The sequence below is a fragment of the Corylus avellana genome, chromosome 6 (assembly GCF_965113065.1).
Source record: "Corylus avellana chromosome 6, dhCorAvel1.hap1.2, whole genome shotgun sequence".
Classification (NCBI taxonomy): Eukaryota; Viridiplantae; Streptophyta; class Magnoliopsida; order Fagales; family Betulaceae; genus Corylus; species Corylus avellana.
The window spans coordinates 15,588,045-15,605,710 of NC_142495.1; the positions used below are offsets into that span (position 1 = coordinate 15,588,045).

General features: G+C 36.2%; 2 protein-coding genes and 1 pseudogene across 2 annotated transcripts; 2 read left to right on the plus strand and 1 right to left on the minus strand.

The window, feature by feature from the left end:
- Positions 1–491: 491 nt before the first annotated feature.
- On the minus strand, positions 492–1,283 carry LOC148584933 (uncharacterized). Its single transcript, XM_088517593.1, has one exon. The coding sequence runs from the start codon at positions 1,281–1,283 to the stop codon at positions 492–494; it is 792 nt and encodes a 263-aa protein (XP_088373719.1).
- A 12,878-nt stretch (positions 1,284–14,161) lies between these two features.
- Positions 14,162–15,197, plus strand: LOC148584934 (uncharacterized). Its single transcript, XM_088517594.1, has 2 exons — positions 14,162–14,978; positions 15,127–15,197. The coding sequence occupies exons 1-2, from the start codon at positions 14,162–14,164 to the stop codon at positions 15,195–15,197; spliced, it is 888 nt and encodes a 295-aa protein (XP_088373720.1).
- Positions 15,198–15,250: 53 nt separating this feature from the next.
- On the plus strand, positions 15,251–16,264 carry LOC148584935 (uncharacterized; annotated as a pseudogene).
- The last annotated feature ends 1,402 nt before the right edge of the window (positions 16,265–17,666 follow it).

Consider the following 17,666-nt stretch of genomic DNA (forward strand, 5'->3'; position numbering starts at 1 on the left):
TTCAAATGTTTCATGTAGGTTAGCTGTACGATACTGTGCCAACGTGCTTTTGACCAGCATGTCATCCACATATACTTTCATGTTCCGCCCGATCCGCTCTCGAATCATTTGTTTACCAATCTCTGGTATGTCGCACTTGCATTTTTTAGACCGAAAGGCATGACCTTATAGCAGTACAGGCCTCGGTTCGTGATAAATGCAGTCTTCTCTCTATCTTCAGGGTGCATGTAGATCTGGTTATAACTAGAAAAAGCATCTATAAAACTGGGTAAACCATACCCAGACATTGAATTAACCAGTGCATCAATGCGAGGGAGAGGAAAGCTGTCTTTTGGACAAGCTTTGCTAAGGTCGGTGAAGTCTACACACATTTTTCACTTCCCATTGGATTTTTTAACCAATACTACATTGGCTAACCAATTAGGATAATGTACTTCTTCAATAAACCGAGCTCTGAGCGGCTTCTCCACTTCCTCGGCTATCGCCATGTTTCACTCAAGAGCGAATTTCATTCTTTTTTGCTTCACTGGTTTTACACTAGGATCCACATTGAGCTGGTGGAGTATTTCTTCAGGGCTAATGCCAGGTATATCTTCAAGCGTCCACGCAAATACCTCCAAATTCGCTTTCAGAAAAGTGACGAGGCCTTCTCGGACGTTCGAGGAGAGTTGAGAACCGACCTTTACTACTTTGCCATTTGCTATTACCACGTCTTCTAACGTCTCGGCAAGCTCGCCCTTCAGTTCACCTTCGTTTCTACTCCACACGGGACTCACTGTCAAAGGTGTAGCCTTTAAAGGCTTCTTCAAGGAAGTTATGTAACACTTTCTCGCTGCAGTTTGGTCACCCTTGACTTCTCCGACACCTTCCTCTGTTGCGAACTTCATCTTTAAGTGGTAGGTTGAGGTTACTGCTTTCAACTTATTCAAGGCTGGCTGACTGATTTTTGCGTTGTAGGCAGATGGTCGGTCGAATACCAAGAAATCTATCATAACAGTCGATTGCTTGGGAGCTTTTCTTGCTATGACAAGAAGTGAGATAATTCCGATAGGTTGGACTTGCTCTCCTGTAAATCCAACTAAGGGAGAACCAAATGGCGTGATCCTACTATGATCAATGCCCATCTGTTTGAAAACTGGCCAATAGAGGATGTTAGCCAAACTTCCATTATCTACTAAAATTCGGTGGAGCAAATGGTTGGCCATAGTCACAGTTACCACCAATGCATCATCATGGGGTATCATTACTCCCTTTGCATCTTCCTCGGTGAATGATAAAACCATGGGCTCTCGTTGTTGTGCAAATTTATTTAACTCGCAAGTGCACAAATCAATTGTAGTTTAATGAATTGCAAGTGCCAGGTCGATCCCACAGAGAATTGTATTTTTGAAAGAGCAATTTATATCTAAACTAATTAAATCCTAATCTAGTTCCAAAAGGGTTTTGATTTTTGAGTTTTGAAAATTAAAGGATAAACATAAACTAAATAAAATAAGTAAATCTAAGGATAAAGGTGCTAAGGTTTGGGAATTCACACTCACCAAATCATAACAACATACTTTATGTTCATCAATATTAATCCGAAGTTCTCACAAATTAAATCATAGATATGTTTTACTATGCTTCAATGAATTAATCAAAACCATCCCATGTGTCCATTCATTGACCAAATCACAAATGGAATCCAAATTCAATTGAAACACTAGATGTATCCGTAGAACAAATCACAAAGGATATCCAATTTTTATGAGTTAAAAGCCAAGCAATCAATCATATGAAATTATCTCAAATCATCACATGTATCCTTGAATCACAAGAGATATCCAAGAATCACTCCATACAATTGATTAGAAGTAAAACAATTGAATTATAAAACCCAATAAAATCAGAATAATAAAAACTTACATAAAAATGATGCTTCATCCCCAACCTTAGTTGGGAATTTAGCTCCACATAAAAATAAAACCTAAACTAAAAAGAGAAAAACTGTAGAATTTTTCTCTCTAGGATTGTATCCTCTTTTCTTGAATGCAAAGAAGTTTATTTATAGGCTTAGGAAAGTCCTAGAAGCACTATTAAACCTAGATAATTTGGAGGTCTGTCTCTTAGTCAAAATAGAAGTCTGAAATCGGAATAGGATTCGTCAAGATTTGTGTCCTTTAATTACGAGGCTATTTTCGCATAGTAACCCTCCGATTTAGGAAAATACCATTTCACGATGAACTGTAGTATTTTGAGTTATCTTTCTAATGCCACTTGAATCACTTCAATCCAATTTTTGAGCGGAAAGTTATGGTCAAAATACTAAGATGTGTATAGAATTTGAATTTGAATCTGATCCGAAATCTTATCCTTCTCATCTTTAATCCGATTTAACCTTTTCCTTGGATTTGGTTGAACTTAACCACATCATCTTGGTCTTCTCAAATTATGCTTTCTTCCAAAATTTGCATTTTTTCCTTTAAAGCTATAGTTTTTCTTCAATGACCTACAAAATACTAAAAACACACAACTAACACCAAATATTAAATAACGACACAGCTAAAAGATTAACTAATGTAAATAAAGGAGTCCAAATATGCAATATTTGGCACTTATCACTCGCCTCAAGGTCTTTGTAGGCCTTTCAAGAAAGAGAACCTCCTCGGTCTGCACCCTTCTGGCATGGGCTCTTCTAGCTGAGTTAGACTCTCCTATGCCAGCTATTTCTCCTGAAATGGCCAGGATTTCTCCTACTACATCATAATTTTGAGGTGGAGGATGAGCATCCCGACCATTCCTTGGCTCAGCCTGCCAATTAAGTGCTGGGTCGACATACTGATCATCCTTCAGGCCATTGCCATGCCTTGGACTCCAACGGCTTCTCGGTTCCCCTCAAGCGGAAGGGGTTGTTGAGGGTCTCTTCCTCAGTCTCTCTCGTCTGCCAGGAACCTCATTAGTTTGCCATTTCAAATGATGGATTCTATCTCCTAATGAAGAGATACACACTTGTGTTTGTTTGAGGATAAAAAGATGGTACCTAGCATTACTTAAGTCCATGAGTCAGTGCGCCAAAATTTTTATTTCTCTAATATTTTTTTTTTTTTTTCGAAAATTTACTTCCTACGTCAATCGAAATGTCAATAAAATTTTTACTGTTAAAATTTTCTAATCGCCGTTAATTCCAATCAAAATGCACCGTTTTGCCAGGTCAGCATATTAATATTTTATTAATTTAATTTAAAAATTAAATTAAAAAAAAATTCCATAGAGAGAGCGTCGACTGTGGGTAAGGTGTGCAAAAATTTCCAGAGAGGCCAGATCTGGATTTGGGGGAAGGGATGAGCAGACCTTACACAAATTTAGAAGGAAAAGGGAGTAAATAACAAGTAAATAACCTTAACATAATATTCTTAACATCCCCTTCTCAAACTCAATGTGTAAACTTGAGTTTAGGTAAAAGAAAAGGGAAAGAAAAATGAATTCGCCGAAAAAGCTGCTTGTGCCGAAAGAGTTGCCGGAGTAACGCCATAAAAGTTGCTAGAGACCGGTGGATTCTGCCTGAATTGAATGCATTTAAGTTGGAGCTTGGTTCACTTGGTGGTAATTTGACTTGAAAACCATATACTAGTAATGAAATAGTTGGCCTCGTCTGGTCAAGCGGAGAGAAAGCAAGGCCGGTTAAAAGGGGCTTGTTTGGCCCTTAACCCTTGGACCGTCTCGCCTAGTTGGCTGAGATAAGCAGGGCCGGTTGAAGAGGCTAATCATGCCTGAAACCCTTGGACCGTCTCACTTGGTCGGCTAAACTAAAGTCTGACCCAAAATTTTTAACTAGTAGACCATCTCGCCTGGTTGGCTAAGCTAAGTAGGGAGAAAAAGGGCTGGTTGAAGAGGCTAATCATGCATGAAACCCTTGGACCGTTGAAAGGTCTAACCCAAAAAATTCTCACTAGTAATGGATCAATGGCCTAGGAGAGGCTGTAGTGACCGGTGATGGCGGCATTTGACAATGCATAAGTGGGCCGGTTGAAAGGGATCCGAACCAGACACGTGACATAAGGTTTGAATTTTTTTTACACGACCCAAGAACCCAATAGGAAATTAGCCGGTAAAATTTCGGAGTATGACTCATTTAATTAAATGTATCGAGTTAGGATTGACCTATATTATAGTCTTATACCTATGCTTCAACACGACTGAAACCCAACATGTAAATACGAATTGCCACACCTAAGAAAAAACACAATCTCGATCATAATGGGGATTCCTATGTTCACCCAAAAAAGATAGAAAACATTAAAAAAAGAAAATGTTGAGTATTTCAAATTACAGGAGAACTAATAGAAAAGAAAGAAGGATTTGGATAATATACACACACTATATTGAATTTTGGATACAAAAATAATTCTATTCAGCTCGGATTGGACCACCCTTATAAATGATTGACCAAAAATACCTAAAGTTAACATTTTTTATATTTCTTGACAATCAATTATCTTTATCCCCTCACCTTTTTTTAAGTTATATTAAACTTGTACTCTACATCCTTGATATCAGCTTTACTTAGTCCAAACCCCTAGATTCTGAAGTTTACTCTACAATTCAAATTTAACATCAAATCCTCATCCTTTTTTTTTTTTTAACTTAGGATATCATCTGCAGCACGGGCCTATATTGGGACAGATCTAATATGCTCATCTATAACCAAGGCCAAAAAAAACTCAATCTTGATCTTTGACATAAACCTTCTGAGCAGGAATTCAATTGCGATATCTCCACTAGCTACTCCTCTATCATACATATTTTAAATTACAATATACGGAAAAGAAACTCCTCTATTTCATACAACATACAATATCTCCCAATCACCTCTCTAGATACCTTATTGATATGCTTTAAAACAAAAAAACCATATGAAGGTCTTTACCAATTTCTCTAAATTTTTCAATTCAATGGCCTAAGTTAAAAATTAATTTCCAAGTCAAAGTGATTCTACGACACATTATTCTATTTCTGAACTTAATATCACTCATTGCTTCAGTCAGCTTCACGGTGTAATACACTTTATCATGAGAATTGGTACAACTTCAAATATCTCCATTGTTCTTATATATAGGTGTTCTAGTAGTTTTTCCCCATTCATTATGTTAGTTCCTGAGTTGGCTTAATTCAGTTTCAAAATGCAGAGGCTACTGTTCATAAACTCAAACATTGATATAGAATTCTCAGAATTCAATCTTCACCGTTCATAATGTGGATTCATGTGTTATGAACGTCCCTGCAAAATTTCAGCTCAATCGGACCACAAACACCCATCGATTGGAGCTGTTGATCAAAACTGGACAACATTTCCCAAATGCTGTTTCACCCATGTCCGGACATGCCTTCCTCGGGTCCAGACCGCATTTCCAGAAACTCAAATTTTGCTCCGCAAAGCCCTGTCCGGACAGCCCATTAACCTGTCCAAACACCCCGTACCTTTTAGGCCCAAAAATGTGATTTTAAGTGGGTTAAGTCTAGGGTTTTGTTGAGGGTATATATACATCATTATAGAAGAGAGAGGGACGAATTTTCACCCCCAGAGAGTTCGTCGGAGGCTGTGCTAAGAGAGATCATATGTGGTGAGCGTTAAATTGAATCTTTTAAAGTTTTAGTTATTCCTTTGATAAATCTAGGGTTGAGAAGTCCATCGGAAGAGTCCGGTAAAGGAGAATCACGTTGAAGAAGATCGTGAGTAAGGAGAAAAGTTGTAGGCTTGTCGATCTTACAGAGCCAAGGTCTTGCAAAAGGTTGTAAGTGTTCTTAGTGTCTGTAATCTCTGGATAATCTTTTGATAGTGATTTTCTGAGTTTGGCTACCCCGAAGAGGTTTTACTTTTAGATCGGTTTCTAAAAGGTTTCCTCTTCGTCACCAAAATCTTTGTGTCTGATTGTTTATATTTTGGTGATTGTTTGCTTTGATAAATATCCGTTAATTTCACATAAAATTGTGATAAACAAGTTTTTGGAGTCGGCATAGCGTTTTTCAATTAGTATCAGAGCGGGTTCACTCTGTTTGGATTAAATTCTTGAGTGAGATCTGTTGACTCCTGTTTGCTATGAATACTTCTCAGGGGGAATATGATCTTATAAACTCCTTCAACAATTTGTTGGAAAAATTCACTCTTTTGAGACATCAATACACAAATTGCTTGGGGGAGTTTCAAGATCTTAAACATGTGAATGAATCTATTGTTATTAAATTGTCTGAATCACATGCTTTAATTGATTCTTTAAAATCTGAAAATTTTGTTTTAGGTTCTAAAGTTGATTTGTTAGAGAATAAATTAAAAGAGTCAGAAACTCAATTGGAAAAGTTCTCTAGCAATTCCCTTGAGAATATGTTACATACTTAGAATTCTGATTGTGATAAATTTGAGTTAAGTTTTGATTGTCATGTTGCTTTGTCTTCTAACAATGATTCTACTTCCGAGATAATATTTGTTAAATCAGAAAAAATAGAAGACTCTTTGGTTAAAATAAAAACAACAGCTGCCTCGACCTCACAAGGTAAGAAAGTTAAGAAAATTCATATTGAACCTTGTGTATCTTACCCCAAATATAGAGTCGTCCATCCTCCTAGGAATCTACCTCCTAAAAGGTTTATCCCTACTTGTCATCATTGTGGAAAAGTTAGTCGCATTCGACCCAACTGTTTTAAATTGAAACCTCATGTGCATAAAAATAAAAATTCTGTTTCTAAAAAAGATTATGAGGGTTTCGTAATGATGATGGGAGGTGTGTCTAGAGTAAACAAGTTTGAAAATGTTAACGTCTCTACACCCTCATTCAAGAAGGTTTGGGTTAGGAAGGATTATACCATTCACCCATTGAGAGGGAGTGGTAGTGATCTCACCTAAAGTTAGGTGAGTCAATAACATACCTAGGATTGATTGTTTTGCTTATTTTTGAATATCCTAGAGCGTGTTATTTTTCTTTGCTTTGCATTTTTTTTGTTTTTTTTTTTGTTTTCTAGTTTATGCATTGCAATTTTTTTTGGTTGTTACACTTTTTGTGTGAAGAGTGTATACATGTTTGTTTTGAGATTCTTGTTATGAGGCATATTCATAAAAGATTTTTCAAGAAATTCATATGTTATGATCTTTGAAAGGCTTATAGATGAGATGTTGTGTGTGGACCACCAAGATTTTTGTCTACTTGCTAATCAAGTGTTCATGAATGTGAAATGTCTTGTGAAGACCTAGAAATAGTTATTAAACCAAATCATTATTTTGTAGTGGGACCTATAAGATGTGATGAAAGTTTAATGCTAAAGGACTTTCATGTATTGCCTGTTGTAATCTCAATTCAAGCAAGTTGTTTTTTTTTTTCTTTATGCATTGCATTTGTGTGCATTTCTTTTGTGAAAATTTTTAAAAAGACAAAAATATGTTACTTTGATTGTTTTCTTTTCTTTCTTTTGTCTTATGCACCTAGATAGTCCATTAATTTTTCATGTTGCTTTTTATGGATTTAATTCCTTGCGTCTTGGAATGTTCTTAATATGCATGAGATGAAAATTTGTGTCAATGGACTTGTTTTTGTGGTTACCTAAAGCCTGAGCTTATGTAGTACATTTTGCCTATGCTTTATCTCTTGTGCACATTTAAGCTTAAATTAAGGTTTTGTTTCACTTTATTTGTGAGGTCTGTTAGGTAACCATATGAGGTTTTTGACTAATAATATTTTTCAAATTGACCATATGCTAGTTGAACCTAGGGCTTAAAAATTTATGCTTTCTCTTTTGTGGTAAGCACCAAAAGTTTAAGGACACTTTCTCAAAGAGAAAAATAAACAAAATAGTGAAACAAATAAAATCAAAAGATCATATTCCAAAAGGAATTTATTTCACTGTGTCAAACTTGTGCAAAATGTTTTTCAAAGAGAAATGTATAGGATGAGAGTGGCTAGGCCCTAGTATGATAAGGTTTGACTTTTGATTTGATATACTTGTCAAAACCTCATGGTGGTGAAACTTTCTCCTCATTTTGTAAGTTGACCATTTTTCGCTTTGAATGGCTTACACACACACACCAAACAAGCATTGGTTAAATGGAACATTGTGTCTTTTGCTTGGGCTAAGCAATATGAGTTCCTTGCCATTTTTAATCTCACGTATATTTTGCATATTTTGAGCATGTTTGGGACATTCATTGTTGAAATACATGAGTCGTTGATGTGTGTATCATGTGTGTTTATTTGACTTTTAAGGGGGAGAAACATGTTTTGCATTTCTAGTTTCTTATTGTTAATTGAGTCATACATTGGAGGAGAGTTTTGCTGATGTTTCTTTGTGATCATGCATTTTACGTCATTTTTTTTATCATGAGTTTTATTTATGTCTTCTTGTTCCACATATGCCTTGATGTATTTATGAAGTGTTTCAGGAAACATGAAGACCTTTTGTCATTCTGTGACAAAAAGGGGGAGTAAATATGGGGAGATGATGGGATTGGCTCGACATTTTGGTTTTGTCACTGAATTGCCAAAGGGGGAGTTTGTTAGTTCCTGTGTTGGCTTAATTCAGTTTCAAAATGCAGAGACTACTGTTTATGGGCTCAAACATTGATATAGAATGCTCAGAATCCAATCTCCACCGATCATAATGTAGATTCATGTGTTATGAACGTCCCTGCAAAATTTCAGCTCTTTCGGACTACAAACGCCCATCGATTGGAGCTGTTGATCAAGACTGGACAGCATTTCCAGAATGCTGTTTCACCCATGTCCGGACATGCCTTCCCCGGGTCCGGACCGCATTTCTAAAAACTCAAATTTTGCTCCACAAATCCCTGTCTGGACGGCCCATTAACCTGTCCGGACACCCCATACCTTTTAGGGCCAAAATGTGATTTTAAGTGGGTTAGGTCTAGGGTTTTGTTCAGGGTATATATACATCAATATAGAAGAGAGAGGGACGAATTTTCACCCCCAGAGAGTTCATCGGAGGTTGTGCTAAGAGAGATCATATGTGGTGAGCGTTAAATTGAATCTCTTAGAGTTTTAGTTATTTTTTTGATAAATCTACGGTTGAGAAGTCTATCGGAAGGGTCCGGTAAAGGAGAATCACGTTGAAGAAGATTGTGAGCAAGGAGACGAGTTGTAGGCTTGTCGATCTTATAGAGCAATGGTTTTACAAAGGGTTGTAAGTGTTCCTAGTGTTTGTAATCTCTAGATTATCTTTTGATAGTGATTTCCTGAGTTTGACTTCCCCGGAGAGGTTTTACTTTTATATCGGTTTCTAAAAGGTTTCCTCTTCGTCACCAAAATCTTTGTGTCTGATTGTTTATATTTTGGTGATTGTTTGCTTTGATAAATATCCGTTAATTCCGCATAAAATTGTGATAAACAAGTTTTTGGAGTTGGCATAGCGTTTTTTACATCAAACACCAAATGCGTCCAAGGTATATTCTGATTCTTTGAGCAGATCAAGATGGGGTCAAATGATGAATACACAAAAGATCAAAACTCAAAGAATACTACCGTGTAATCCTTGACAAGGTAAAAATTAACAAGTACATACAGATTGAACTTCCTTATGAGGTGTCAGTGGTCGATTTGGCCGGTATGTATGGTTTTCACGTTTTGCCCAAAACCAAAAACGTTGAAATTGCACTCGTATACCAAACTCCTTGGCAACTTCTTCCTGAGAAAAATGCAATATTTAGAATAATATAAATATAATCCAACAAACATGAAAATAAATAAAGAAACATTTGCAAAAGTTAATTGTCATGCCACCTAATACAACTTTCATACAATCGACACGACGTTACAATAAAAATTAGTATTTTTATGAGCAAAGATTTGTAAAAAAGAACATTTTAGAGCTGATTTTCATTTTCACGTCATTTCAGTCATTTCAGTCATATGGCATAGGTATAGAATGAGAGTGCGTCTGGGGTTGCGATTTCGCAACAATAATCTGCGCTTTTAAAAGGTATCGCAAAATATAAGTTGTTTCGCATTACGATTTAAAAGGCAATTAATCTAAAATAGGAAAAAAAATATGTGATTTCTATAAGTAGGTTAGAGGGGTGTTTATTTGAAAATGAGCTAATTTAAACCAAAATCATGATTTCGTATAACAAATATTTGATAAAATATACTTTTTAACATGTTTTAATTAGCCTCGGGTCAGAAGCTTAATAGGGGAAAGACATCATTGTTTTTTAGCCATAAAACTTCAATGGATGCTAGATCACAAATCACGTCGGTTGCGGGTAAGGCTAGCAAAATAGGTACCTGGCAGGTACCCGTTTATCCTATGCATGTTTTTTTATAATAAGATTTTAGATAATTCATGCATCTAATCTAAAATCTTATTATAAAAAAGCATGCGTAGAATAAACAGGTATGTGCCAGGTACCTATTTTGCCAGCCCTACTTGCGGGAATAAATTCTACACTAAGATATCAGAAATATTTGGGACTGCCAGTACTTATTGGTAAATCAAAAGTGTCGTCTTTGTCCGGAATTATAGGGCGGATTTGGGATAAAATGCAAGGCTGGATAGAAAAATTTCTTTCGCAAGCCGATAAGGAGATTTTATTGAAGGTGGTTGTGCAAGCGATCCCGACATACACTATGAGTGTTTTCCTTCTTCCCAAAACTTTATGTAAGGATATCAATTCGATGATGGCAAAGTTCTAGTGGGGGCATAAAGCCAATGACAAAAAGGTGGCTTGGATGAGCTGGGAGAAAATGGGGAAAGCCAAGGAAAAAGGAGGCACGGGATTCCGCGATTTAGAATGCTTTAATATTGCTTTGCTTGCAAAGCAAGGGTGGCGATTAATTCAAAATCCAAACTCTTTTGTGGCCAAAATCTTAAAGGAGAAATATCACTCAAATGGTACTTTTCTAGACGCCCTTTTGAGCAAGAAGCCCTCATATGTATGGCGGAGCATTTGGCATGCAAAGACTTTGCTCAATGAAGGATTGGTGTGGCGAGCAGGGAATGGGAGGGAGATTAAAATTTGGGGGGATAAATGGTTATTTTCTCCGACGACCTATGCTATTCAATCACCGGTGCGTATTTTACCTGATGATGCAAGAGTTTGTGATTTAATTGATCAGGACTTGCAATCATGGAAAATTCCTCTTATTAAGGAAATCTTTTTGGATGAAGAAGTACATCAAATTTGCAGTATAGCAATTTGTCCACAAACTCAGAAAGATTGAATGGTATGGGCTGGTACCAAGAATGGTCTCTTCTCGGTCAGCAGTGCGTATCACTTGGCAACAGACCTGTGCAATAGAAATGCAAGTGGTTGTTCTAGCGTTGATAATTTGGCACCTTTCTGGAAATGCATTTGGCGTATCTCTGGTCAGTTCCGTTATTTATCTGGCAAGCCTGCAACAACATCCTCCCTACTAATGAAAATCTATTCAAGTGAAGAATAACATCTGACCACTTGTGTCCAATTTGTCGCATGGAAGAGGAGACAGTTGGTCATGTCCTTTGGAGCTGTCCGGCTGCGCGTGATGTATGGTTGGAGGGCAACGTTGAAATCCAGAAGAGCAGCAGTGTGGAGGATACCTTCTACCATTTACTTCAAAAGCTAAGTGAAAGACTTACGGGGGACGAATTTGATCTGGTTGCCTGTGTTGCTCGCCAGATATGGTTGAGGCAGAATAGGGTGGTCTTCGAAGATAAGTTTTCTCATCCAAAATTGGTATTTAAAGCTGTATGTGATCAGATGGAATCCATAAGCATGCTACAGAAGGAGGGATGAGTGAACCAAAAGTGAATTGTGCAACAGTGGAAGAAAAATGGAAACCGCCATGCAGGGGGACCTCAAAAGTCAATTGGGATAAGGCAATAGATGTTGGAAAGAAGATGATGGGCGTTGGAGTGGTGGTTCGTGACTCAATGGGTGGTGTTTTGGCATCACAATGTTTGATGAAGCCCTTTGTTCGTGATCCTGGTATGGCGGAATCTATGGCGTTGCGGCCAGCGGTGATACTTTTGGGCCAGCTGGGTATTACGAAGACCATCCTGAACAGAGATTCTCTTGAGGTAGTGCAAGCCATGAAACGAGAAGGGAGTAGCTGTGCTTGGTATAGACCTATTTTGGAAGAGACTAAAGTGCTGTTGTAGGGATTCGCTCGTGGGAGATATGCCATGTCCGTTGGTCAGCAAATGAGGTTGCGCACAGGCTTGCGGAATTAGCAGTATCTCAAAATGTAAACCAAATCTGGGCTACAGAGTTCCCCTCCTGCATTGGAGATATTGTAATGGCTGAAGCCATGTTTTCTAGTTAATGAAAGCATTCATTCTCCCTTTAAAAAAAAAAAAAAAAAAAAAAAAAAAAAAAACATGTTTTAACAAACGCCTTTGCGATTTTAAAAAGTAGCAATTTGAAAAATGTAATTTTTAAAATCGCACTTATTGAAACCGCAATTCCAAAAGGTCCTTAAGTATAGCAATCTATTAAATAACATTTATCTTTTATTTTTTTTAATATATATATACCTTCACTTAAAACTACTGGCTTGCAGATACTAAGGTGCGGCCCACCACCAATGAACAAGGCTATGGCAGCTCACCTGAATGCACTTGGATATGCACCACGGATGCTGTTCGAGTTCTGATTCATTACTACTAGTTTTTTTCTTTTTGTTCATATATATATATTACAGGGGCGGATCTAGGGGGGGTCGACTGGGGGCATATCGACCCCCCAAAAATCCTCCTTAGTCCTTACTATGGAAATTTTATTTTATTTTATTTTATTTTATTTTTTTAATATTATGATTATGCCCCCAAAGCCATGATTATGCTCCTCCCTCATGCTTCAACCATATATTATGCCCTTTAGTAAATTGAAATTTGAAAAAAAAAAAATTAGAAACTTAGTCTTTCAGACAAATGAAAGGAAGAAGACGATGAATAGTACTTAAACTAACTAAACGGTGCGTTTTTCTTTTGTGAGAATATTAGTTTTTTTTAATTCTAATTGTGAGAGTTTTAGTGTTAGTGCGTGGGGATTGGGGACAGCAGAAAGGGAGGCTGGAAGTCACAGTTTACAACAGAGAACAAAAGAGATTAAAAAAAAAAAAAAAAAAAAAAAAAAAAACGAAGAACTTTGAAAAGATACAAGGCCAACCCCAAGTCAACATACCAATTAATGCATTGCAGTGTTTACCTCGAGCAGCGCAGGACCTTCAACTCTTCAAGAATGATGGTGGGTTCTGCAGGAGTAATTGACACGCTAAGAAAAAAAAGCATTTTCAAAGTTTAATGTAAAATGACGGTTATGCCCCTCAAGTCAGTTTAATGTAAAATGAAAAGTGTTTTATTATTTTTGACTTGAGCGGCTTAACCATCATTTTACATTAAACTTTGAAAATTTTTGTTTTTTGCGTGTGTTTCAAGAACTGCCCGTCCCATATAACTCTCCAGTCTCTCCTTTAGGGTTCAGTTGAGGTCTCCTTTCGAAATTTTGCCAGACACCAATTTCAATTCCAAAAGGTTCAAAAAAAATTTTTCCAAAGAGACAAGTTTGGAAGGGCGATTGGGCAGTGGGCAGTGGGCAAAACTTGTGTTTGTTTGAGTTGTTTCTAAGATTCTATTGGCCTCAATTTTCTTTAGGTATGTAATTATGTAAATATGTAATTAATTTTTTTAATTTATAATTAAATTGTTCTTTTAAATTAATTGTTTTAATATTTATGTTGTTATTTAGGATTCAACATTTCATCCTATTCTTGATAATAACTTCAACAAAAATTTGAGGTATGTAAATATGTAATTAAATTTTTAGATTTAGATTTAGATTGTTCTTTTGAATGAATTGTCTTAATATTTATATTGCTATTCAACCTATTCTTGCTAATTGTTTTTATATTTAATTATTTATGAATTTATATAGTTTTTGTGTCATATTTTAATTGTATAAATATATAATTGTAGTTGTCTGAGATTATGGAGAAAAACAACGATGCTATTGACCTCTAATCAAATTCTAAACGACCTCGTGTTGAAGTAAATTTAGCAAATCTACTCAGAGATCCTTACTTCAGGAAAAAAATATGCGATTATCATCTTAGTGATAGAGACCAAATCCGAGGAGCATATCTACAAATAGGAGCTTGTCAACCCTTTGACCATGATTTTCCAAAAAAAAAAAATTAGAAATACAATGCGTCGTTTTAATCCAGCATGGTTCAAAGAATATAAATGGTTGGAGTACAGTATAGAAAAAGATGGTGCATATTGCTTATACTGTTATCTATTCAAACCGGACTTTGGAAATCAAGGAGGGGGAGATTCGTTTGTTACTGAAGGGTTTAGTAATTGGAAAAAGAAAGAGAGGCTCGAATGTCATGTGGGGGCTCACAATAGTGCACATAATCAAGCTCGACAAAGATGTGAAACTTTGTTAAACCATAAACAAAGCATCATAACAGTTTTTGACAAGCAATCGGATCAACAGAAAATGTTATACAGGACTCGTTTGAATGCATCAGTTGATTGTGTTCGCTTTTTACAACAACAAGGATTAACATTTCGTGGCCATGATGAATCTAAAGGTTCAAATAATCAAGGAAATTTTCTTGAATTGTTGCGGTTTCTTGCTAAACACAATGAAGAAATTGATAAGGTGGTCTTAGATAATGCTCCTGAAAATCATCAAATGATTGCACCACATATTCAAAGAGATATAGCAAATGCGGCAGCAAGTGAAACTCTAGATGCTATTCTTAAAGATCTTGGAGATTTGCCATTTGCTATCCTAGTTGATGAATCTCATGATATATCCGTTAAAGAACAATTGGCAATTGTGTTGCGTTATGTAGATAAGCGGGGCCATGTGATTGAACGTTTTTTAGGCATTACACATGTTCGCAATACCACAGCTGTAGAATTGAAGACAATTGATTCAGTGCTTAGCAAGCATAATTTAAGTATTAGCAGATTGCGAGGACAAGGATACGATGGAGCTAGCAATATGCGAGGTGAGTTGAATGGACTTAAAACTCTTATTTTGATTGACAATTCGTCTGCCTATTATCTTCATTGCTTTGCACATCAGCTTCAACTCACTTTAGTTGCTGTTGCCAAAAATCACATTCAAATTGCAACTTTTTTTAGTTTGGCCAATAGTATTTTTAATGTTGTTGGAGCATCATGCAAACGTCGTGACATACTTCGTGAAAAACGAACTGCTGAAGTAATAGAAGCACTACAAAATAATTAAATGTCAACTGGTCGTGGCTTGAATCAAGAAATGAACTTAAAGAGACATGGTAATACGCGTTGGAGTTCTCATTATGGTGCAATTGTTAGTCTTATTGCCATGTTTTCTTTTGTTATCGATACGGTTGAAGACATTGTTGAAGATGGTTTAAATTCTGAACAAAGAGCAGAAGCAAATATACTAAGTCAATCACTCCAGACATTTGACTTTGCTTTCAATTTACATTTGATGAAAAATGTTTTGGGGATTACAAATGAGTTATCTCAAGCACCACAACGAAAAGATCAAGATATTCTGAATGCAATGAAGTTAGTTAAAATTTCAAAGCTGCGCTTACAGGCTATAAGAGAAGATGGGTGGAATTCCTTATTTGAAGAAGTTACTAAGTTTTGTGCCAAAAACAATATTGTTGTCCCCAATATAGATGAGCTTTACCAACCTCGATCACGACGAAAAACTCAAGGCATGAAAAATTTACATCATTACCGTGTGGAGCTTTATTATACTGTTATAGACATGCAACTCCAATAATTTAACAGTCCCTTTAATGAGGCAAGTTCCGAATTATTACTCTGTGTTTCGTGCTTGAGTCCAGATGACTTGTTTGCGTCTTTTAACAAAGAGAAATTGCTTCGTCTTGCTCAATTATATCCGAATGATTTTTCAGCAATTCAACTTATCACTTTAGACAACCAACTTGAAACATATATCTTTGACATGCGTTCTAGTGATGAATTTGCAACACTCAAAGGGATTGGACAACTTGTTGAGAAATTGGTAGAGATGAAAAAGGATGTCGTATATCCCTTGGTTTATTCATTGGTGACATTGGCATTGATTCTGCCAGTTGCGACAGCAACTGTTGAGAGAGCATTTTCAGCACTGAATACTGTTAAAAATCGTTTACATAACCGAATAGGAGATCAGTGGATGAATGATTGTTTGATTACGTACATTGAGAAAGACATATTCAAGACCATCAGTAATGAAGAGATTATGCAGCGATTCCAAGGTATGAATACTCGTCGTGGACAATTGAATTAGTGTTAGTCATGACAAAACAAATTGTAAGTTCTATTTATATGTTCTAGAACATAATTAAAAATTTTGTTGAATTATTCACTTATTCAGTTTGTTATATTTTTGTTCAACTTTATTTTTTTGTATTCATTAAAAAAAATCATGCCCCCGGTAGATGAATTTTCTGTGTCCGCCACTGCTACAAATGCTCTCACTGTAACTTCTTTCCCACAACTCATGCGCTGAGTTACCCCTTTATATACAACAACACCCTGTGCATCCAAACCATGCCCTCTTTATCCAGGCACTAGGAAGAAATGTTTGTGATGCCTGCGGTAAGAGTTGTAAAAGATGCTTCTTCTGCCGTTGCACTAGTTGGAATTTCGACATTGACATTGAGTGCTCCTGTTGGCGAACTAATACTGAGGAGATCCAACAATTTAGCCACAGGAAGCATCCCTTGATCTTTGTGAAAGACTTACAAAATGATGGCAAGAATGAAGTTGTTTGCTCTGGGTGCAATAAATCGGTATGCGGTCCTGCCTATAAATGTTCTTGCTGTAATTTCTTCCTCCACAAGTCATGCGCGGAGTTATCCCCTGAGATACAACACCCTGTTCATCCAAATCACACCCTTTTTCTCCAAGTGCCATCAAAGTCTAGATGTTGTAATGCCTGCCGTATGGACTGCCACTACAAAAATGGTGTTAATTTTTTATTAGAAGTTTTTGACGTGTCAATGGTATTGACACGTCAAAAAATTTTTTTGACGTGTGGTTTTTAACGTTTTTCGATGGTTAAAACAGGGTGTCAAAAATTTTAGATTTTTGACGTGTCTACAGTGCCACATCAAAAATTATTGACGTGTTGGGAATAAAACGTCAAAAATAATTTTTTTGACGTGTCAACAGTGCCACGTCAAAAACTTTTGACATTTGAACACTGCCACGTCAAAAAAAGTTTTTGACGTAGCAGTTTTGCCACGTCAAAAAGTTTTGCATGGATTTTTTGATGTGTTACGCCGTTTGATTACAATATTCCTTATTACAATATTCCACTACAATAATTTCAATTCCAATATTTCTAATATTTAAATCTGATTCCAATATCCAATACATAATCAACATACGTAATCCACATACATAATCCGATCCAATCCATTAATTCACATACGTAATACACATACATAATCCAATCTATTAATCCACATAATCCAATATTTAATACATAATTCACATACGTAATCCACATACACAATCCAATCCATTAATCCACATAATCCAATACAATCAATTAATCCACATAATCCAATACAATCCAATCCACATAATCTAATATCCAATACATAATCCAAAACCCAATACAATATCTAATATTCAATACATAATCCAATATCTAATACATAATCCAATATCCAATCTAATAC

Coding starts and splice junctions, on each gene's coding strand:
- LOC148584933 (XM_088517593.1), bottom strand. CDS start 1,283: ATGGTTTTATCATTCACCGAGGAAGATGCAAAGGGAGTAATGATACCC.
- LOC148584934 (XM_088517594.1), top strand. CDS start 14,162: ATGCGTCGTTTTAATCCAGCATGGTTCAAAGAATATAAATGGTTGGAG. Junction 14,979..15,126: donor TGGAGCTAGCAATATGCGAG/GTGAGTTGAATG, acceptor TTTGGCCAATAG/TATTTTTAATGTTGTTGGAG.